At 44.0% G+C, this 23,757-nt stretch overlaps 3 protein-coding genes across 4 annotated transcripts in view; 2 read left to right on the top strand and 1 right to left on the bottom strand.

Moving 5' to 3' along the window:
• tmem178bb (transmembrane protein 178Bb) overlaps positions 1-12,051 on the top strand; it is a 38,268-nt gene extending 26,217 nt beyond the window's left edge. The window contains exons 4-5 of the mRNA XM_088366275.1: positions 8,749-8,886; positions 9,864-12,051. Coding sequence (XP_088222401.1) covers positions 8,749-8,886; positions 9,864-10,114 — 389 coding nt within the window. The 3' untranslated portion in view covers positions 10,115-12,051. The remainder of the gene's footprint in view (positions 1-8,748; positions 8,887-9,863) is intronic.
• Positions 12,052-13,584: 1,533 nt separating this feature from the next.
• On the bottom strand, positions 13,585-16,529 carry LOC148379348 (toll-like receptor 1). The gene is made up of 2 exons (XM_088366830.1): positions 16,309-16,529; positions 13,585-16,217 (listed from the first exon to the last, which is right to left on the bottom strand). The coding sequence occupies exons 1-2, from the start codon at positions 16,320-16,322 to the stop codon at positions 13,772-13,774; spliced, it is 2,460 nt and encodes an 819-aa protein (XP_088222956.1). The 5' UTR covers positions 16,323-16,529; the 3' UTR covers positions 13,585-13,771.
• Positions 16,530-17,479: 950 nt separating this feature from the next.
• Positions 17,480-23,690, top strand: mkrn1 (makorin, ring finger protein, 1). 2 transcript variants are annotated; one of them, XM_088366831.1, is made up of 8 exons: positions 17,480-17,627; positions 18,108-18,242; positions 20,231-20,403; positions 20,837-21,060; positions 21,134-21,348; positions 21,621-21,731; positions 22,049-22,193; positions 22,540-23,690. In XM_088366831.1, the coding sequence occupies exons 1-8, from the start codon at positions 17,554-17,556 to the stop codon at positions 22,750-22,752; spliced, it is 1,290 nt and encodes a 429-aa protein (XP_088222957.1). In that variant the 5' UTR covers positions 17,480-17,553; the 3' UTR covers positions 22,753-23,690. The 2 variants fall into 2 exon arrangements, with proteins under 2 accessions (XP_088222957.1, XP_088222958.1); XM_088366832.1 differs by lacking the exon at positions 17,480-17,627 and adding an exon at positions 17,664-17,985.
• Positions 23,691-23,757: the final 67 nt, after the last annotated feature.

Raw genomic sequence — 23,757 nt, forward strand, 5'->3', positions numbered from 1 at the left:
GTGTGTAGAAGCGATTTGGCTAAGTGCTTATTTAGCCGTATTTGCGACGTTAAACGGAGATAACGAAAAGTGAATAAATCGTGTTCAAAGCGTCGCAGGTATGACAACGGTTAACATTCGTCACTTCGGAATGGACTTTTTTTTTTGGGCCCTGTGTCTCTTCAATTCAACACTCGCAATTTAAGGAGTCATTACTTTGACTTTTATCCCTCATGCGTCCAGCTGCCGTTTCTCGTCTCACTCCTGTTAGCGCCGTGATAAGATCACGGAAATATTCTTGTCGTCTTTCAACGAGCGGATGGCCGAGTGCAGCAGAGATGGAAGCACTTAAGCCTCGAATGGACCGACATCACTTCTATTCTGAGTAGTTCTTCGGTTTGCAGACTTCATTTAAGGTTCAAGACCATTTGGTTTATTTTCTCCCGAGAATGCCAAGACCAATTTCTCATTTGGTGTTTTACAAATCTTCCGAAAGCTCTTTTACGATCAAAAATGCTTTTACGTGCAAACCTTTCCTCAAAGATCAGAAGCTTTTCGAATCGCAAAAACGAGCAAACCTACTGCAAGTAGTGAACATCACACCCAAGCTAAAGATGACAAGTGAGAGTTTGAACATGTCGAGGCGGGGATTATAACGGAATTATATAAAGCTGCGCGGCTCTCGGCTTTGGTGAAGTGAGGGGAGTTCTGAACTAAGAGAAGATGAGCTACTTGACCATGCGAGAGTACTTTTCAAACGACGTGAGCAGCAACATGCTGGCTCAACAGACTGTGAAGAAACAACAGATGGTTGGAAAGATGACTTTTTTTTTTTTTGGGGTGTAACTGCTGCACGTAAATCAAACAGAGACTGGTTGAAGATACTAATGTAGGGGTTCGAGATGTTTTGTAGACACCATTTGACATATTTGCGAAAATTATGCGCAGTAACTACCGTATTTTCCGGACTATAAGGCGCACCGGACGATAAGGCGCACCATTAATGCATTATGTCAGATTTGTAATCCAAATCAAATCATTCTCCATTTTATCTTTTTTATTTCAACTTCAGATGCAACAAATTACTTTATAATCACAAAATAATGATCCAAAGTCTTTTTGATTCATGATTCATAGTCTTCAGCGGCACACTTATGATTGATTTCATGACACAATCCTTCGGGCCAGTTTAAATTTAGGAATTTGGTCCATATATAAGGCGCACCGGACTATAAGTCGCACTGTCGGCTTTTGAGAACATTTTAGGTTTTTCGGTGCGCCTTATTGTCCGGAAAATACGGTAAACTAAAACTCAGCAGCAGTTGCTCCGTGTGTAGGGACAACAGCACTTTGGGCAAAAAACACATGCAGCACAGATGGGGTCTAGACTAAAATCTGTGGTACGACTCTGAGGGCTACTACCAGTGGGAATGGATACTCCAAAGGGAGCCATCCAGCTGCTATAACATAAGGCTACACACTAATTCAAACTATTAGCACTATTAGCGCTACCTTGGTGTGACCAAGGTCGGTAACATTAGCTTGGAAATACTTGGGAGTCTGGAACCCGGGCACTTCATATCCCATGCATAAAGCATCTCGAGCTGCAGTTATTAGTGGCTAAGAGCTTTGAGTATCTCTCAGCTCCAGCACTCCCTTTCACGGCCTTCCCTTAGCTAATGCTTCCTGTTCTGCTTTTGAATCAGTCAAACAGCTTTTGGGAGAGGGGAGAGGAAGGAGGGGCGGTGGGTTTGGGTGGCTGGCATGCACCAGCGTCGCTCGCTCAGCAACTTGGCGTCAGCCCTGGAAAGATTAAGAAAATCCTCTCTCTCGCCCCCCCCCTCCAGAATAATAAATAAATAAATGCCACCATTAAGACAGAGCCAATGCTAAGCAATGTTGTAATAATGCTGCGCAGTGACTGGCTGTCAGAGCTTCTGCAGTTTGCATGTCCTCACTAAGCCGTACAGCAATTTCCAAAGAGCAGTAAACTGTGTGTTAGCAGAGAAATATGTCATCCTCCTTGGCAGGGAAGGGAAACTTCCAGAGGCTCCATATTGGGCAATTTTTCTTTTGCATTTGCAAGCAGGGACATGAATTAATCTTGCCGAGACGGCTGATTTTTATCCTCTTTGATTGTAGTCATTAACCTTCATTCATCATATTCATTCCCCCTGCTAATGCAATTTCTTTACAGCGGGTGAAATGATTATTTTTTTTTTTTTAGAACTTCATGATGATAAGATCCCGTAATGTTGCGAAGAATATTCATCATATGCAGTGTTTGCTGTGGAGGGCGATGGTGTTGGTCCATCTGGTGTAGCAACGGTTTCCAGGATCTAAATGGACGGGGGGGGGATTGTCAAGAATGCTTAGATTTGAGCAAATGTTTGGAATTCAAACATTCCCCAGATTGTGTCTAAAAATTACCGACTATTCTAGCACATGGGCAAAAAAATGGAATTGAACAAGTCCTTGCGTAACACTTAACGAAGTTGGCTCGAAATGACTGCAGCGGCATATATTATGTCACCGAACATATGACATTACTAAGTACCACATGACACGTGATTAATGCCATTTAATGATCTAAAAGCTTTTTTATGGACTGCTTTATGTGCTATTTAACAAGACTGGACGTTTGAACGTGTAGCCTTGGTTACACAACGTTCCTGTCTCGAAATCAATGAAGCAGAATGACTTCATTTACAAGCCATCCAGTTTCCATCAATGTTGAGTACATCCCTCCTAGATAGTGAGGACTGACAGCAGCTAGATCAAACCCAGACCTCCGGTTGGGCCCGGAGAACCCGGGTGTCACCTCGCCTCTTGTCTAAGCATCAACACTGACTGACAGTTCTGCGGGATTTCTAATAACAGCCTTCCCGTGTCATTCTTGGAAAACTCCGACAGGGATTGGTCAGCTAGGCCGAGTCCTCGATTCAACCTTTGGAGCGGGTTCATGCTGGTGCTGACATGCAATCATCCATATGGTCGTTTTGACCCAAGGGCCAATTTACGAATGGGCAAATCGCGCGACTGTTTGCGGATGTCGACAGCATCGCCTCATCCGCCATCACGCCCGCCATCTCCCTCGCCCCCCTGCTATCTTCTGTAATTTGATTTTCCCACTCTATTGTTTTGTCCCCGGTGGCAGTCGACATGGGTAATGAAATTAAGCTCTACCCCCCCCCCACCCCTAAGGAGTTGCGGATGCTGTGACAAGGCATCCGCAAACGATACCGATTTCTTTCCCCCTTCGACACCTTTGCCGGCTAACGCTCTCGACCGACTTGTACGTCGAGCGTTGAGAAGCGAGACTTAGCCTTTGGGCTCAATAGAACTAATGAAAAAAAAACCTGGAAGATCATAACAGATCCAGGACCATAACAGTAGAGACCAGACATCTTTAAGGTGTGTCAGAAAAGTTCCAAGACTAGAATCCCCAAAGATTTTTTTTTTTTCCTGGAGTTGATGTCATCTTTATCTTCAGGATAATGTTCCTTGGAGGCGGTCTCATGCTCCACCAAGTACTCTTGTTAGAGCTTTGTGGAGGATTTGGCCACTGGGGGAAGTTAACGAACGTGAATTGTGCTTCCACAACAGTTATTTTGTCACTTTTTAAGAGGGCGCCAGTTGTTGCCAAAATCGACGAGTCATTGGCTTCGATGATACGCACGGGAACGAAAACGAGCGCGGACCTCTGCCAAGGTATAAAAACCTCGCGGTCTGCATAACAACACAAACTCGGCAGTTTTGAATAAATACTCATATTGTTACAAGTATAAAAGTGTATTAATTAACAGGAGTGATGTAAAAGCCAAGTGGCAGGTTTTGAGAGGAGTTATGGATAAGCTAAAAATATTCATGCCTGCAATGAGAGCAAATAAATTCCTCTCGACACATTTTTTTTTCTTTCCCTAATAAGGACCAAAATGAAATAATGGATTCCCGCACGAGTGAATGAGAGCAGCTCTACAACTCAGCGGCTTATTGTAGAATTTTGGCAGTTTTATCTAGTACTCCTTTTGTTTTAACAGATGGCTTGCTCAGTCAGTCGTCTACAACAGTCGGACATGTTCCTTTTTTTTTATATCTAATTAAGAAAATAATACCGGCACAGCACAGATTCATTTTTTTTTAAGAATAATATTTTGTAATCTGTAATTAAATGGAAAAGCAGCAGCGGCAGGTTGAACAATGGAAGCTATTACGCAGCGGAAAAAATGACGGCGGTCTGTTGTACGCTGATATCGTAAACAATTCATATAGCGAATGTTTATCGGATTTTAAAATGTGAGACGACCTTCCGTTTCAGTCTTTCTTCACATCTTTCGCACTCGTGGAAACTCGGCTTTTACTATATATAACATTTGTTTCCATGGTTATCTACCGAATTAAACCTGACTGCAATGGCGCGTCAGAGCAGATGTGAGACGGCGGTTGGGGGAAAAGATTAGATTTTTCTTTTTGATTTTGTGTATGTCCTCAAAAAAAGGCAAGGCCTAATGTAGCGCGAATAAATGAGTCATCCCGTGTGCTCATTTGTCAGACTGACAGTGGCGAAGTCGCGGGGGCTCCGAGTCACAGTATGCGGCGCGTTAGGATGTTTGCTGAAGAGTTCATGCTACAATTACGCGTTCATATGATAGATTTGAAGTTTATTTTGAGTTTTTGTGGCGGACAAATATATCCATGCAAATTAGAACCAATTGAATCCAAGTCTTACGCTCCTACCCTCACCTATGGTCACGAGCTATGGGTCGTGACCGAAAGAACGAGATACCGGATACAAGCGGCCGAAATGAGTTTTCTCCGCAGGATGTCCGGGCTCTCCCTTAAAGATAGGGTGAGAAGCTCGGTCATCCGGGAGAGACTCGGAGTAGAGTCGCTACTCCTCCACGTTGAGAGGAGTCAGATGAGGTGGCTCGGGCATCTCATCAGGATGCCTCCTGGACGCCTCCCCGGGGAGGTGTTTCGGGTAGGAGACCCCGGGGAGGACCCAGGACACGCTGGAGAGACTATGTCTCTCAACTGGCCTGGGAACGCCTTGGGATCCTGCGGGATGAGCAGGATGAAGTGGCTGGGGAGAGGGAAGTCTGGGAGTCCCTCCTAAAGCTGCTGCCCCTGCGACCCGACCCCGGATAAGGGGAAGAAGATGGATGGATGGATGGATGGATGGATGGATGGATGGATGGATGGATGGATGGATGGATGGATGGATGGATGGATGGATGGATGGATGGGCGGATGAATCCAACCGTCATTAATCACGATCAAAGTGCGTATTATTAGGGGGCGTCCATTTTGAAATCAAAACAATGTCATATCAGGTGTCATATTTCCTAATTTCAGGTTATTTGCATTATCTTAAGGGCCTAATTCGAATCAGTTCTAAATAGTCGGCATCTTCAAATACGGCCTTGTATTTCGTTCTAGTTTGCCACTGCTCAGTAAATACGTTCCAACAATTTCTGTACTCGTTTTGTGAATCAACGAGAAACCGTGCAAGCATCTGACGCATCTCGAGCAAAGAAAAAAAAAGTTAACTAAATGAAAGCAGCGAGCGTGAACACCATCTCAGCGGGGAACGGTGAACTGGAAACGGAACGGTTATTCAGCGTGACTCACCTTATCTTCGCATTGTGCTGCGGGTTTACCTTGCAACTCTCGCACGATTCTGTCTATCTGCTTTTGCTTTATGTTTCTCGTCTGGTCTTTGCTTCAACACAGAATATTGAAGAAATGCCTTACTTCAGGCCTCCTTAGAATTCCTGAGCTGCTCTCGAGTCTGCGAAATGGACACCCCAAGGGGAACGAGAAAGTAGAATGCAACATATTTGTGCTCGCTAGCTCAAGGGTCGGTAAAATACCGCATATTTTCAGAATTTCATTCTCGCCGGGAGACGTCGAAAACGCTCTCAAAGGTCTTAATTACTTTCCGAGCGCTTGGTCCCGAGACAAGTGGGTGGCATTGATTGTGAGCGGTAACAATCGACCTGATTGCCATCACACCATGTTCTGAAAAACTTGAAATGTGCAATTTCACAACAATATATATAACTCGGGGTTTTATTCCTGCAAGGCTAGGAAATTCTAATATATTGCTTTCCCGTCCAATCAGAAGTGCTCCACCTCAGCGAAAATTAAGCTGGCACTAATCGTGTTTACCCACACGTTGCGTCCACTACTGGATTTCTTTCTCGGTGACTGACAACTCAGCCGGTGGTCCTGTCATTCTGTCCTTTTCCCCGATTTGCAATTCGGCGACTCGTCACGTCAGCAAAAGTGCTGACACGGGCGCCGGGAGACTTGTATCCCTTTTTAATCCCCGGCGTTTCATCGGCTCTGTTTATACCTGCAGCCACTCACGGGAAGATTTGCCATGGACATCACGTTCGTTGCCGCATAATGTTGCCGTCAAAGTTTTCTCACTTGCCCCTGCCTTCGGTCAAACGACATGTAAGGTTTTAATCACAAAAGGTCCGATCGGACTTTTTCGCCACCCAGAAGTAAAGGTCGCTCGGAATTGCGTGTAAATGTGATTCGGGAAGGGTTTGCTGAGTCAGCACGTTGTCAGACAGCTTCTGCCATGCTTATCTGCAGGTTCAGAGGTCACCATGGTTACAGGATATGAGTGACAGCATCTCTTGACCTAATGCAGTGGTTCTCCAAAAGTACTTAAATGCTAATGTATTGAACTTTAATTTTGCATAGCACTGAAACATCGTTGGCACAACAAACTCTTTGTCCTGACTCGCATCGAAGAAACAGCAAACGACAATTGATGTGCTGTATCGGCGCTTTTGTTCCGACCTGACAAAGAACACAAGGCTTTTCCTTTTTGCTGCCGCTTGTCAGCGAACATGCTGAGTATGATGTATTGTTCTCATCTCTGAACTACTTTTTGGGGGGGGCCGGCGTTTCTTTCCAAACTGGCAGCTTTATTGACATTTTGAAAATGAACAATCACGCAGCTCGTGGTTTGTTTTTTGAAGCTTTTGTGTCGACGGATTTGCAAACCTCACAAAAAGCGCAATGTGAAATAGATGTAAACAAATACATGAATTGCAATATGACCTTTATGGAGCTGCCAAGAAACGCTCTCAACATTATTTCATTTTATATTATATTATTTTATTTTATTTTATTATATTTTATACGAATTTGACCCAGAGGTAGCATATACAAGCTGAACAAAAAGGGCTCGAGTATTGACCCTTGAGGGATCCCCCATGTCATAACATTATTTTTTATTTTATATGATTTTATTTTATTTGATATATGAAGAATTTGACCCAGTGGTAGCATATTCAAGCTGAACAAAAAGGGCTCGAGGGTTGACCCTTGAGGGATCCCACATGTTATACACAGGGAATTATGAGCCGTGCTTTCTTGCCCAGCGTCAACACAGCATCTCTCGCTAATGAGCACCACGGCGAGAGAAAATAGATATACGGACCGTTATCTGCTGCCGCTTTTCCTTTCCCATTACTTTTCACAGCACCATGTCAATACGCAACTTCAAGTCGGTCTCACGCGGCTAATCCATCGCTGGTGGGAAGGCAGATTTTCCTCTTTTCATGCTCGCTGCAGGGTGCCATCATTTAACACATCACGCTTCTTTTACACTCTTTCCCAAGAGGCTGCTTACGCAATTATTGTCAGCGTCGGTTCTTCTTCTTCAATTGCTATACGTTTACCCCGAACCCCCTCCGCTGCTTTGTATAATGTTTCCCTTTACCGGCACGATGCGGAACTTTTCATTTTGATAAATGTCTGGCGTATGGGGACAGTTAAGGTTGCCAAATATCTTTTTTTTTTATATTTACACCAGCTGAGACGTAATATTGGTCGTCGGAGTGCGAGGGTACATAAAGTGCACGGGGGCTACGGGGTCATGAACATGGTGTAGTACACCCGGTGGAGGCGTGTCTTCCCGTGTTCTTCATTTATGCTCTCAGGGCAAATGTTTTGACCTTTTTCAGCCTTTCCTCCGACAACAACAACCCTTCCCCACCCACACACACCTCCTGGCAGACTTGCTCACCCGTGACATTCTAATCTACTTGAAGAAGGAGGGGGTAGGACGCTCCGAGCATTTTTTTTCCCTCTTCTTCGACTTCGTAGTTCAAGCCCTGTTATTACCCCCCTGGTGCGCACGCTGCTGTCCTTGTTCTTTTTTTTTGCCCTCGCCGTGTCATCGCCGCAATATGGACTACTTTTATAAACATGCTGGTGGAATGAATATTGAAGTCGTAAACTGACGACCCCTGACCTCAATCTGTAAATAAATTGCCAGGGGGTGGGATGTCAAATTAAGATCACATTCACGCAAGAAGTTGTTTGGTCTTCAAATTAATTCACCGGGGACTCAATACATGCATCAGTGCTGCTGTTTTGGTTAGCAAAAGAGTTGATAATGGGGTTTAAATCGCGTCCTATTTTTATTTACCCGACGAGTAAATGAAGAAAGTATTTTCTGTTCTTGAATTGACAATTAGAATAATTTGACACATCAAAAAGTCGGTGGGCCGTGCCTGCCTGCGCAGTTTAAGCCGATTTCCCGACTAGATTCTCCAAACTCTGAGCTCTTAATCCCTAAACTTCAGCCTCAAGCATCTTTCTCATCTTGATTTGTTTGACGGTTGATAATCTTCGATCACGCGTTACTTTCACCAACATAAATAAACACATTTCCAACCCAAAATGTTGAAATGAAAAACATACCTGGCTTTAACCGGACTCTCCGTCCGTGTGTGTGCTTAGATTTACGTCGAATGACGGCAGGGTTCATGGGAATGGCGGTGGCCATCATCTTGTTCGGTTGGATCATCGGCGTGCTGGGTTGCTGCTGGGACCGAGGACTCATGCAGTATGTGGCCGGCCTGCTGTTCCTGATGGGAGGTAAGTCAGACTTTTTAGGTCAAAAATGGTTTTTAAAAAATGCATTTTCAATATCCGTGATGTATAAAACAAATAAGGGCTCATCATGTATACATCCAACAGTTTACCACCAGGGAGCAAACGGGCTTTATTGGCGATTTTAATTGTGATTTAGGTCAATGAACGAGAACACACTTAGAAGTGCCGGAGAGCCCGGCGAGGATTAATGCGCTGCCCGACGGTCGTATATTGAACAGGCAATTAGAAGGCACAAGACAAGGCTAGGCCAGACCGCAGAGGCAGAATCCCAAAGAGGCGGCCCAGCCGTAAGGTAATGTAGCGTTCCAAATGAGGCCCAATTTAGAACCGGCTGCCTTGAATAAAAAGGCCAAAATAAAACGTTGTTGTGGCGTCTTAGTAATTAGGCTGCGCGTAACATATGAAAGATGATGGAGTGCTTTGAGAAAGATTTGTTTCATCACATTTTAGAGTTTTTACGATTTAGTTAGAGATGAGTGAATACCGATGTTGACCAGCCTTATTTTGGGGTATCGGTATTTGCAATGGCCGCCCTCTTGTGGCCGTCTTACAATCAGGAAGTAGAGAAATAGGAATTTACCATTCATTTTATGCAATTTTAAATTTCGTGTTCTGAATATAAAGATGGCTGATGTTTAGTCCAGGGGCGGCTCTATTCTAATTGGATACAGGGCCTGGCCACCCCAGTATTTTGAAAATCTATTTGTCGTATCACATTTTATGATAGAACATTTTTTTTAAATTAACTGTAATATATATAAACAAAATACTCATTTTGTTAAAAGGTTTCAAAGCGACCTTTGCATTCTTCGATTTTTCTGTTTGTAGCCTTGGGGATTTTTTTTTTTTTTTTTTTAAAAAGCTGCACGGTTGGTAACTTGGCACAGTATGAGTCAGGTTTGCTAGTGGCAGGCTTGGCTGTTCACATCATGCCCCATTTGTTTTTTTATTTTTGGCAGGTACCTTCTGCATCATCTCCCTGTGCACCTGCGTCGCCGGTATCAACTTTGAGCTCTCGCGCTACCCGCGCTACCTGTACGGCCTGCCCGACGACATCGGCCACGGCTACGGCTGGTCCATGTTCTGCGCGTGGGGAGGTCTGGGCCTCACCCTCATCGCCGGATTCTTCTGCACGCTGGCGCCCTCCGTGCAGCCCATACCGAGATCCACCTGCCCTAAATCCCGACAGGAGAACGGCACCGTGTGCTAAACGCTTCCCCCCCCCTCGACGCAGAAAAAAATAACCATTTGTCCATCCATCGACTGATCGCCGCTCTCTCCTGGTTACTGTTTGTTTGGGTTTTTTTTATTTCTGTGTTTAAAAAATGGGTGTTTGAAGATCTGCCATATTGAGAAAAAAAATCAAGATGAAAAAAAAATGACAGAAATATTATCACAAAATACCAAGTTGTGCGTGTTTAATTGTTGTGGAGCTGCTACCGCGTCTGAAAAGGACTTAAAGAAGAAGTTCCCTGAACTGTGACTATGGAGGGAATCCAATTCCCCAAAATTCAAACAAAGCGATGACTTGGACGTTTCTTCTGGGTTTGGCCTTTTGGGATCTTTTGGGACCTGATGGAATAAACAAACGAGTGGTACTCAAACTGCCGAAGTTACCTTGGGATTTATGGACCTACGCCGTTGTATCATACTGTACAGAATATGCCAGGTGACAACCAGGACGTGTCATTCCATCATCCCCCTTTAGGTGCATACGACGATAGCTACCATTTTTTACATCGATTTCCTTTTTAACAAAGCCGTGAACAAACTGAGAAAATGTGAGTTTTGTTCCCATTCTAGTCATTCGAAGTAAATGTACGTATGAAGTGTGTTTGTGTGTGTGTGATTGGGGAGGGAGTGGTGTCAAAATGATCATCAAAACAAAATGGTGTTTGGATGATGGAGAGATGCAGTATCCTGTTTAACTGATTCACGCCACGACTAAAATGTTGAGTGGAATGGTGGGAAAATTTAATTTTAAGACCTGGCGGGAAAAGTGGGAATGTCAAAAAGCACAAAAAAAAAGAAGCAAAAAAACCCCACAAAGGCCCTCGAAAATATTTGGAACCACGCGTACGCGGTTAGCATTTTAACATTAGCATTTTGGTGAAGTTATTTCGTATAACACACAAGGACATTGTACAAAAAGTGTGCCTGTCCATTTTTGAAGTATTTTTGAGACTGTTAACAAAAAACAACGCACATTGCCCTTTCAACTTCATCAGACAAAAGTCACATTTTCACAAAGCCCCGTTTAGCGGTTAGCATCCTTTAGCACGTTTTAAAAGGGCAAAAATGTCGGTCTGTTTTTTCTTGCTGTTTACTTTCAACATCATTACAATCAATCGTAAACATTTTAACGACAAAAGCAACCCTGATTAGTGTGCCACAAAAAAACGGTGAAAAAATTATCGCATTAGCCAAGACATGAACTTCCTTATTGTCAATATTGATCATATTTGGCCACACTGATTAAAACAAGTCAATATGGTTCAGTTAAGCTGGAATTTCTTATAAATCACTATGTTGGAATATTCTCAACTTTCATGCGGGATGGGGGGGGGGGGGGCGTGATTTCTTGGATCTGCGCCTGAGGCAACTGAGCATGAAATTACTTTAACCCCGAGTCGGACATCAAGGGCTCAGGCCGTTTCAAATTTTCATCGACGGTGAAAAGGGGATGGCAGTCAATAGATAAAAAAATAAATACATACATAAATAATGGTACAAGAAAAGATAAAATAAAGCACAAATTTAAGGGCCTTACAAATGCATCGTATTTACATTTATGTCACCTGTGCAGGAAAAACGTACGTAAATCAAAACTGGTCAAATGCAGACCTTGCCAAAGATAAAATCTTCACACACACATTTCGAATTGATTGAGTCATTTTTGAGAAGCACATAGTCAGTTTGTTACACAATAGAAGGCCCTGAATTTTTTTTTGTTTTTTGGACAGTGATACTGCAACTCCCATTCTGGACTGAATCAAACATGATCTATCAATCTTTAACATCAGTAACGTGTCTGTTGAGTGAACATAAAAATAAGATTTGGGCGAAAAAAAAAAAAAAAAGAGAGAAAATGTTCAACTGTGGAATGTAAAATCACAACAGAATAAATCTCATCGGTGTGTTTACTAATACTGTCGTCTGTCATCCATTTTGGTGAAAGATCAATCTGCCAAATGTAATTTCATATCCTGATTTGATTCAAAGTCATTAGCAAGCATAGCATGCCGGGGCCACAGGAGGAGGAACTTAATTCTCTCTCCTGACGCCGTCTGCAGCCTCCGCTGTAAGATCTCGACAAGTTAATTGGCTCACGCCGAAACCATTTGGGGACCGTCCTTTCAAATGCATTCGTAGGAAGTAACAGAACAGGAAATATGAATCTCCTGTGAGCTTGTTCGGCCATATGGCTCAAAAACAGCTACGTCAGTGAGCACACAAGCTAAACAAAATGTTTATTTCGGTATTGATATGATTAAATTCTTTATATTTGGAGCGGGAGAAGTAAAATCAAGCCGTTATGCTACACCCACAAGTTTCAAGACATGGCGGAGGAAGACATCCCACACTTCCTTCCAACCACCGACTACATATGAAGAATACGATTGAACAATATCCGATTCCGAACTGCTAAAATTAAATTTTTGCAAGCGCTGCATTATCCTCACATATGCTTCTGGTGTTACGCAAGACACAGTTTGGAAAGAGTTTCAGCTCGGATTCAGTTTTAATAAATAAAAAATACAATGGTTTGTTGACCAATGGCGAGACGGACTCGAAGACCCACACCACCAAATGAATCGGTTGTCTAGCTGTAATCATTATGCGCCGGGCCTAATGAGGTTCCGGCGAGAAGCCGGGCCTCACGAGGACCACAGCTTTTCCTGTTACCATGGCTCTATGAATAATAAATACCAATTGACAGCATGATTGCTGGTTGACTCACTAATCTCCACGGTCGTCAGTTCCCTATAAAAGGGCGAAGGAAAAATTGCGAGGACTGTTTTGAAATGTCATGATTGGAATCAGAGAGCCCGGCCTCGCTAGATTGCCGCTTGGAATATAAGCGAGCTTCTGAAGTGGCAAATTAAACATGACCAGAATTTTAGGATTATTACATCATCTATCGGATTCCTATCACGAAAAATATTATCTTTTTGTTCATTTCTCCACGTCACCCCCGGGGGATCATTGTCACGTTCTCCGGATGATAAGATGGAGTTGGGCTGGCTGGGAAGGGTGAGTGGGGGCTCGTATCAAGATGGAGTGGCCGCTAGACTGAGCTAGATTAAATTAGCAGCAAGTTGTGCTGAGTCGGAGAGAAAATGTAGAACTATAAATTGCATTCCAACCGCTCCTCATTGATATTAATGGTATACAAGTCTTAGAATGGTCTGAGCTAAGTTGGATCTTAGACATTCTTTTGGGTTGAAAGTGATTCTGCTGAATTCTGGACGATTTTTTTCCTAATATACAGTTTGTTGTTGTATTTATTGGCATAATTCCCTAAATTACAACCCGACGGAATTGCCATGAATGTTTTGGAGGAAAGCTAGAGTGAATATTTGCTGCCACCATGTGGTCAATAGACGAGAGAGCGAGAGAGAGCGAGAGAGAGACTTTGTTTAGATCGGTAAAAATGTCCAATAAAATCATGTCAGTGAAAACATTTAATAAAGATTTTAATGGAAGAAAAAAAGACTCAGTCATTGGACAAGGTTAACAATCATTTACAAATCATCAATTGTACAGTGGATTTATTTTGCAAAATTAAAAACAAGTCTCATCAAAATATTGTGAGGAGACGTTAAGATTTTTACACAATGGTGGTTATTTATTAAACGAACCCATTTTAGGACTCGTTAGTGAGTAATGTTGCTGTATCAGCAATATCCTGAGCAACATGTTTCATAATTACAGATTTGTCTGCCATCTGCAGCATGGATTTAAGACTCGCCCAAAACACTTGCTGCTTCCTCTCATCCTTAGGCCACTCGAGATACGTCTGCTGCCGGAGCAAACTTCTCAGTCTCAAGAACTTTTTCGGCAGACAATCTGTGGGAATGGGTTCTAACAAGATAAAAACCAAAGAATCCTCTTGGATGTTGATGGCTCGGTGTTGGGCAAAGAAGAGCTCGTAGTTACACCATTCGCTCTGGACGAAATGTTTCGAGAGGACGAAGAGTGTTTTGTAGCTGTACTCGACGCAGTTGATGATGTTGTCGATGATCCAATCGCCCGGTACGAAATCACGTTCGTGAATGCACAACGAAAACCCGGCATTCTCCAAGGACGGAACCAGGTCACCGTTCACAAAGTCGCCATCTCGGTGACTGTAGGAGATGAAGGCGTGGTATGCGAATGACACCTTTTTCAGCAAGTGCGATTGTTTCTTGCCTCTTCTCTTCACCCGAATCCACACCCATAACATTTTTGTGTACCAAACCCCATCGAGTTTATAGAAAAGCAGGCCCAAAGTTGTTGCTACAAAGAATAAGACGGAGAAAGCAACTGTCATTTGGAGCCACGTTTCGCAGGCAATCGCGGTGGTTTTGTACTCGGAAAGAGGAAGTCCTTTCGACTTTACCGGCGTGCTGCAGAGGTAATCCAAAGGCCAGTCCAAGAGGCAGGATTTGTTTAATTTTGTGAGGAACCAGTGTAGGTCACAAGAGCATATGAAGGGATTCTTGCCAGCTTTGAGGATCTGAAGTTTGGGAAGACCCTCTAAGACTTGCTGGGAAAGAGTTGTGATTGCGTTCTGGTCTATGTAGAGACTGATGAGATTTGGGGCGTAGAGTTCGTCCGGGAGGACTTGAATACTGTTGGAACTGAGCTGGAGGTGTGTCAGCTTTGGAAACTTAGACAGGACTTCTTGCGTGATGGCGGTGATTGCCGTTTTGGACAGGTAAATCCGCTCAAAATTTGGTGACAAGTTCTCGAAAACACTATTGCCCAGATTGTTATTTCCGAGATTGATTTCAATCAAGTGAGCGGGCCAGTCGCAACTTGCGTCCAAGTCGATGGAGTTGAAACTCAAATCCAGGGACTCCAGCTGTTTCATTTGGTGCGTCTGTCTCGAGATAAAGGACAAACTGGCAAACCGGTTTTTGCTCATCAACAGATGCTTGAGGCTCGGGAAGACCGAAGTGTAAGAACACGAAGGCCACCAGAAGCCGAAATCTGACAGGAGGTTGTCGGACAGGTCCAGAGTCTCCAGCACAGGCAGGTTGGAGATGATTTTACAGGGTAAAATGTTCATACCGCTTCCGGAAAACCTGACGTATTGCAAATTTACCGCATCCTCAAAGCTCATGTTAAATACGGGATATCTGTATTGATAATGTGTCACCGTATCAAAAATAATAGCACGGAGACGAATGGTATGATTGGCGGGGTGAAAGTGAAACTGGAACCCATCTGGTTTATCTTCACTGTACGTCAAGTTGACAAAAGAGAATTTCTCGATAGAAGACAGCAAAAGGGTCTTTATGAAGATCTCCAGAAACGAGCTGTTGATCCAAGTGCTTTCCACGCTGACGTTCCGTACGTACGGCATGGCTCGCAGGTTCAGGAAGGGGTCGCTGGTGACGTTGCAGTCGTCGGAAAAGGCGGTGACGAATCTCAAGGCGCTCACCCGTGATGTATTCAAATCCACTAGAAGGTTGTTGACTATATTGAAGTGTTTGCAGAAGTTAACGTGGAGGGATAATTTCTTCAGAGATAACATCGCGAGGGTGCCTGATTCGTACACTTGCCAGGGTACTCCCGCACCCAAAAACAAATGTTGCAAGGAGATGTTAGTCACAGGTTTGAAGTCATTTAAATGCACTGACACAGCATTTTTGCTTCCTAATAACAGCTCTTGCAGATTTGTTAGGTTCTGGAAACACTCCGGCAGTTGATAGCTTTCGTAGAGATTCTCCGTCAAATCCAAAAATGTCAGGCGGGGTAGTAAAATGGCGGGAATGACTTTGAATTCGTTGAAGGATATGTTGAGAATTTGGAGCGCAGGAATGCGTTGAAACACACCGGGAGAAATATTCCGGAGGTTGCAAAAAGTTGCCTGCAGGCAACACAGCAGAGGCAGTTGAGGGAAAGACTCGGTGGTGATGCTTTGGAGAGGGTTGTGAGAAATGTTCAAGTATTCCGTAGTGTTGGGTAGAAATGGAGGGAAGGATGTCAGATTTTTATAGGAGAGGTCCGCCACTCTTTTTCTCGAAGTAACGCACGTTTTGAACAGGTCTGTCCCTGCTGCCACGGAGACCAGGGAAGTAACCAACAGCACCACAACCACAGTCCTGAAAAACCACAAATCATTTTTCGAGGGTTTTATTTTTTGGTATCAGCCGCAAAATATCAGGAAAAGATGCCTGAATGATATCGTCTTACCCTTGGGACGACATAGCTTCGGGAGAACGGTAACCGTCAACGAGTCGAGTCGATGTGTTTCAATCTCTGCTCGTGCGGGCACTTCACCGCATTCTTTCTTCCTCTTTCGTTTATTATCATGGCATTTTTTTTAATTTCTGCTTTTTTGCTTCACTCGCAACAGCGCTAATGAAGGGTTTTGTAATTATGGATAACCCAGGGACGGTCGGCCTAGCGTAGGTTAGCATAGCATTTGCCCTTGTCACATTCAATAAAGAGGTTTAAAATCCATATGTGGGTACCCCTCTTTAGCTTTAGCATCAGTGCTAACAGCGCTGTTAACACTTTTGCTTGCACAAACTGACATGGCTAAGATGGCTACATGTTTTTGTCATGTCATAATATTAAAGTTTTGGAGTGGTTGGATTCAATAAGTTTCATTTCGGCAATGTTTTGGTCATGCTGAGGAAGAGAAGCTAAACAAAAACCACATGGACACAAAAACACAAATGTAACTAAGGAACAGCTAAGTTACGGGCACTCTGATATTGTGTACTAAAACTTTTTTTATTGTCAGTATTTGACATACTGAAAATTTTCTCAAACTGATACGACCACAATGTCATATTTGCGGCTGTTCAATTTGGTCACTGTTGACTTAAAACGGAACCAAGATGAAAATGGAAGTAAGGCCACATTCGTGCATTTCCAGAATTCTCAAATTTAAAGACATTAAGCTGTTGAAAAGAGAAGTGAAATTTGATTTGTAAATGAGGCAATTCACAGAAGCATAAAAGAGGATTTTCTTTTGTTTTTTGCACGCCAACTATATCCTCCCTAACTGTTTCTATTGTTGTTGAAATTATTTGTATAATTTTACAACAAAGGTGTTAATGTATGATCAGCAGCAAGTCAGAAGACATTTTAAAACCGAATCAATCTGTCAAATATGTATGCTTTATTTGTTTGAAATGCTTTAATTTTAGCAAACTTGTCATTCCTCAATCAGCTATAAACAGACAAAAAAAATCACAGTTGTGTCGTTTTCCTTATGAGAATGTTTGTTGTGCATTATAATGACATAAAAGTATAATTTTAGAATATTTCTTTTCATTTCTTTCATTGTTGCAATGACTTAAACTGTCCGACACGCGGCGCGAGACTTTCGCCTTTCGGCAAACTCCGACACGAGCCGAAGATTGCCGAAGAAGGCCGAACGAGAAGCGGCGCTGTCCGGAACATCCGGCAGCTTAAACATAAACAGCAATGGCGGAAGCAGCTGCATCGTCCACAGCGGCCCCAGCGATACCAGGAGGTTGGACCAAACACGTAACCTGCAGGTAAGATCTGAAGTACTACTCTTTGAATATCGACGAGGGAGCCATTGCGGGGCATTCCGCCTGAAAATCGGAACATTCCGCCGAGTGCCGACCGGTTGTCAAAGGCGGTTTAACGACGCGAGCGCGCTGCTGTTGTTGCCTTGCTACGCGTTAGCTGAGCTTGACAACGGCTGTTTTTGTTCGATTTGTCTTGGTCCTCCTGGCGACGACGTCGTTTTAAAGACACGGCTCTGACGACACAAAGCCCCGAGACGCGGTGGCGTCACGTATAACGGCCTTGTTTAGAGTTGAACTGATGCATATGTAAAGAACTCCCCATTTGTAAATCCGATCATTTTGGATTAATCAACGCCAAAAAGCAAGTGGTGGTTTGTCACCTTGAATAATGGTTGGATTGGAGTAAATACATAGTGGCAGAGCGGCCAAGCTTTCTATTCTAACGACGAGTGATGAACTATTAATGGCACTTTCTATTTGCAGGTATTTTTTGCACGGCTTATGCAAAGAAGGCGACAACTGCCGATATTCGCACGATCTGACCAACAGCAAGCCGGCCGGCGCCATGCTTTGCAAGTTCTACCAGAAGGGAAACTGTGCATTTGGGGACCGGTGCAGGTGAGTGCTTGGCTGTTATAAAATGGAAAAACATCAGAGCCCCGGGGTGAGTCGGGTTCTGCCGTCAGGCGATCCGAGGTGACTACACCCCCCCACTCCCCGAAAGTGACAGTGCTGGCGAGGAGTTTCAAGGACACTTGACACCTTCAACATGTCCAGTCCATGGCAGCGCAGCTGTCTTCCTGCATATGATATAATAATATGCTTTGAAGTTGCCTTCAAGTGTCAAACTGTTTGGCTTGGTGTTAATTCCACCATTTTCCCTTTTTTGTCCGAAAAACATCGTACATATCGCCGCTCGATAACACGCGTGGACTTCAAATGCGGGCTGTCTGCTTTTGAGAGGCAGATTACGCTCTCGCTTTTGAGTGTGCCCCAGACGGTGTCTGGCTCCAAGGGGAGCATCCCCATAGTTACAGAGGCAGCTTCTGGCAAAAGACCCCCCCCATCCCACCCCTCCCCTTGAAGACACTCGTCAAGATTATGATGCATTTAAGTCACATTCCTCCATCCTTGCAATGTGGGGGGGATTCCATTGGTTAAGAAAAGGCGGCCAACATGGGGGTTGCTTATGGCGCGTTTCCCCATTGTGATAGACTCAATGAACCCCCCCCCCAACCCCATTTTTTGAAGGGGGGCAGACAGAGTGCACTGCATCCTGCATAGCAATTGCATAACGCTCTCTTTCTGCTGTTGCTGGGTTCCCCAGGTTCACTCATCTGCAGTGGCCTCCTTATTTATGCAGACACCCCCTCCTCCTCCTTCCCAGCCCCCACCGTCGCGTCCTCATATCACACTGGAGTGGCTTTCTGGGAACAGACTGGTTAACACTGAGTGGACCAGGGGCCCTTTTTTTTTTTTTTTTTTATTCTTCAAATTGCCCAACGTGTTGGCTGCTATGGCATGTTAAGTCATGTTGACATTGACACGGGGTGTCAGTGTCGGAGCTTTTGAGTCCAGTAACTCGATTCTTGTGTATTAAAAAATGTTCCGGAACAGAAAATTGTTGTGGCCGTCAACAGCCAAGTGTTTCTATTTATGAAAATGCGTGTTATGCAATGACGGAAGTCAAAAAATGCAGGCTCTCCGCTTACCTGTTCTTACAAGTTGCCCCGAACGCACAGTCAATTATTGTTCAAGGACGAGTCAGTTATTTTATTTTTTTTTCTGGACTAATAGCACATTGTTTTGTAAATATTAGCAGCACAAACTTGCTTCGGGAAAGGGAGCCCTGTCACGTTGTGGCTTGACGGTAAACTAAAACAACCTGTCGGGCGACACTGCTGTGCATTTTTTCCAAATAAATATTTGTATTGCTTTGCCGCAAGTTATTATATTTGTGCGGTATAACGGGTATCTGCAGTTTGGGATTCTTTGCCATGTTCAACCCCTAATCCCTAACCCATCCCCCAGTTGTATCAACATTAAACCATAGAGAAGCTTTTGTGGAGTACTCTGCCTGCCGCGAGGCTTAAAAAAAAAAAAAGCAACAATTAAACGATTGCTACTTTGTTTTTCAAAACAGTGATGGCCAATGTCCGTTTATCTATCAAGGTTATCCAAATCTGAGCAGCTGAAACTAAAGAGGTGTTTTGTTCAAGCTTTATCTCCAAGGACAGATTTGCGGAGCCAGACATACACAGAATGAGTCTGGGAACTTGTTTTAATTTCCCAAAAACCTGTGCATGAATATTGATGGGAAAAATATTTTTGTCTTTGCTACTTTTTAATGTTGCAATTAGAGATGGAAAGTTGCTGCAATTTAATATCAGGCTTGGATCATTTTTGGAAGCTGAATGCGATTACAAACTTTCTTTTTTTTTTCTGTGTCCATCTGTTTACCAAGCTTAGAATGTTAAAAGCCTGTCCGTTCTGGGGGTGGGGAGGTGGGGGGGGGGGGTGTAGAATGTAGTGACAATCACTCTGCATGCTTTAATTCCAATGTATGAAAAACCCCTCCAGTGTCTAATATCAATCTGCTTGACTAGGTTTGAACATCTCAGTCCATCACAAGACGAGCTGTCGACGCCTGAGCCGTTGCCTTCCACCTCCCGAGCCAGCCAGCCCGATTTGGAGCTCAGTGGGCCGACACCCGGCCTAGGGGCACAAGATTGGGTCAACGCGGCCGAGTTTGTACCAGGGCAGCCATATTGTGGACGTGGTGAGTGATTCATTGTGTGACGTTGACCTCCTTTTGACTTTCGATTCAAGGACTTGGCTGATAAGATGCCGTTGCTATTCTCGTCATGTTGGGAACGGCGTTTATCTCGTTTAAAACAACAGATGGTATGTCGGGCCAACCAATGAAATGTTGGAGACCAGCCGGCTGGATAGTGCTGTCTTAACCAGAATACAGAACGGCAGTTTAAGTCTATCTCCCAAGTATTGTAGCGATAGAATCGATTTCAACAAGGGCAGCTATTAAATATTTTGATTGAATTAAGTAATTGATTGATTTTGCATCATTGAGCAACAAAATATGCACGTTCCAGCTCTGTTAAAATTAATCTATAGTTGTCAATGGCAGTGAATGTGTTAAAAAGTTAAAAAAATATATATATATGAAAATTTTAAGTGGGCGTTTTCCCTTCCAGCCGAGTCGGCCAACACGCGGAGCTCTGTCCCCCTCATCGAGGAGTTTGACAGCGACGCGGCGGGCGACAACAAAGAGCTGAGGAAGCAGCTGTGCCCGTACGCCGCCGTCGGCGAATGCCGTTACGGCCTCAACTGCGTCTACCTCCACGGCGACGTCTGCGACATGTGCGGCCTGCAGGTGCTCCACCCCACCGACAACAACCAGCGCTCAGACCACATCAAGGTAACAAATAATTAACCGGGGAATTGAGGGCCTGGCCGACGGTGCGTCATTTTTTTTTTTTCTCTTCTCGAAGGCGTGCATCGAGGCCCACGAGAAAGACATGGAGATCTCGTTCGCCATCCAACGCAGCAAGGACATGATGTGCGGCGTGTGCATGGAGGTGGTGTTTGAGAAAACCAACCCGAGCGAGCGCCGCTTCGGCATCCTCTCCAACTGCAGCCACTGCTACTGTCTAAAGTGCATCCGTAGGTGGCGAAGCGCCCGGCAGTTCGAGAGCAGAATCATCAAGTGAGTCATGCTCAGGCAGCCAAGGACAAGCTGTTGCATTTCAGCTTTGCGGACGGAGATGCGAAAAGACTAATACATTTTAAATTAGAAAAATATTCCATGGATTCAAAATAATTTCTGTAATTTCTATTAGAAGTGATTATAGTGCATTACATTTTAAAATAAGAGGAGATGAATTTGATAATCGATTAAGTTTGACATGATAATTTCACGTCACGGTTGAATTATTCTATGTTGTGTTTCTCATGTCCCTAACTTCCTTTCCTCTACAGATCTTGCCCGGAATGTCGAATCACATCCAACTTTGTCATCCCAAGCGAATTCTGGGTAGAGGATAAGGAGGAAAAGAAGAAACTCATCCAAACGTACAAGGAAGGCATGGGGTACGTGGATAGCTACTCTCTTTACAGGAGATCAAAAAAATTACGACAAGCGTGGCTGCATATTAAACCAAATCGGAACGAGGACTGGGCGTGGGATCGAGGGCTCCGTCGTCCGCTTCTCACTGTCAAGGCGACTCCGTGGGCTGGATCGCATTTTTTTTTTCTTCAACTAAATATGGGAAATGCCAAAGCGGAACATCCCTTTTGTGAATCGTGTATTTGTATACTACCAAAAAAAAAAAACATAGTATCCCCCCCCCCCCCCCTTTAAGCGATTTTAAATATGAATCCTTCCGTCTCTTCATTGTGCTCCCCAGGGGTAAACCGTGTCGATACTTCGACGAGGGCCGCGGAACGTGTCCTTTCGGCTCCAACTGCTTCTACAAACACGCTTTTCCTGACGGGCGTCTGGAGGAGGCTCAGCCTCCGCGGCGGCAGACCGGGTCCAACAGCAGAAACCGGGTACAACGTCTTATCATATTGGTCAAAAACGGTACTGCGGAAAGAGATGAGCGGTAGAGGACATAGGCGGTAATAATTCACCTAGCCTGTAGCACCATCTGCTGGTCAGGTTTACAAAAAAAAAAAAAATCCAGTGCAGAACTCGCTATTTGGGACCCAGACGAAATAAAACATAAAGGATTCTGGGTTTGCGACGCTACCGACATAAAAGCAAATTACCTTAGGCAAGGTATATTGAAATATGAATATTTTGTTTTGTCAAAAGAGTCCAATTAAAAACGGCAGGCAAGCGCAAAAAATATTGTATGTGGTATATTACATAACTGAGCCGCCTTTGTTTCGTCAGACTTCACGACACACGCGCCTCTGGGACATCCTGGACGAGCGAGAAAGTAGCGACTTGTTCGACAACGACGACGAGGAGATGGTCACGTTCGAGCTGAGCGAGATGCTCCTCATGTTGCTCGCCGCCGGCACCGACGACGAAGTGACCGACTCCGAGGACGAGTGGGACTTGTTTCACGAGGAATTGGATGATTTTTACGAAATTTACCTATAGCTGCACACCCCGATCCCCCGCCTTCCCCTACATACTCGCATATCGCCCACTCCCAAATATATATATATACACAAACACACACAAATATATATATTTAACCCTAGAATGAACTGTCTCGTGCGAGTGATGGACTGTAGCTCCGCCCCCTTTCTCCCAAACTTCTTGTATTGTGGCAGTGCCTTTAAGCAGGCCATTAATAAATGAACCTAAAAAGGAAAAAAAAAAGTGCATTTGTGCTATTAAAAAAAATTCCAAGTCCCTGTGACTAAAATTATCGGAATCTCAAGTTTCATTTGTGGCCGCTGGTTTCGCACGTTCGCCTACCCGTGTTTGTACATAGTCTGCCACTCGATGGACTTGTATTCCGATTGCGACGGCTATGTTAGATTTGACCCCTTTCACCTTTATTGAAGCTGTTAATAGCTTAAATATCGTGCTAACTATTAATCATAGCCACGTTCCTGGTGCATTCAGTATTTTACTGGCCCACCATGACTTTGTTTTGTTCCATCAACGATCAATAGGCGTGTCCGATCACAATGCTTAAAAGCCCTTCCCGATTCATTTGCACCTTAAGTCACCGAGCAGCTCACAAGCGATATGAACTTTCAAATCCCCCGACCCCACCAGACCCTTTCATTTCATTAAGTGCAATATTCTACTATCTACTGACTTTAAATGTTTGGGAAAAAATCCAGGCTACAAAGTACATCGGGGGGGATGGGATGGGAATAGGGGCCACACGTCGGCTTTATTGGCCGTATTTTTATTCTACACGTTTGAACTGTACTCGTGAAATGTTTCTCTGCTCCCCCCCCCCCACGAAAACTGGTTTCAACCTGTCCAACTCTGTTGGAGTGCAGATGTTTATACTGAAATGTGTGTTTTCTATGTTCCACGGCCATCCATCTTAACTTGAAATTAAAAGTTTATCAATACGTGCTGTGGGAGTCTCGTTTTTGTTCGGTTAGAATGTGGATGGTTGCTAATATGTGCATTGCAATT

The sequence above is a fragment of the Syngnathus floridae genome, chromosome 22, assembly GCF_059516105.1.
Source record: "Syngnathus floridae isolate MCC-2025c chromosome 22, RoL_Sflo_1.0, whole genome shotgun sequence".
Classification (NCBI taxonomy): Eukaryota; Metazoa; Chordata; class Actinopteri; order Syngnathiformes; family Syngnathidae; genus Syngnathus; species Syngnathus floridae.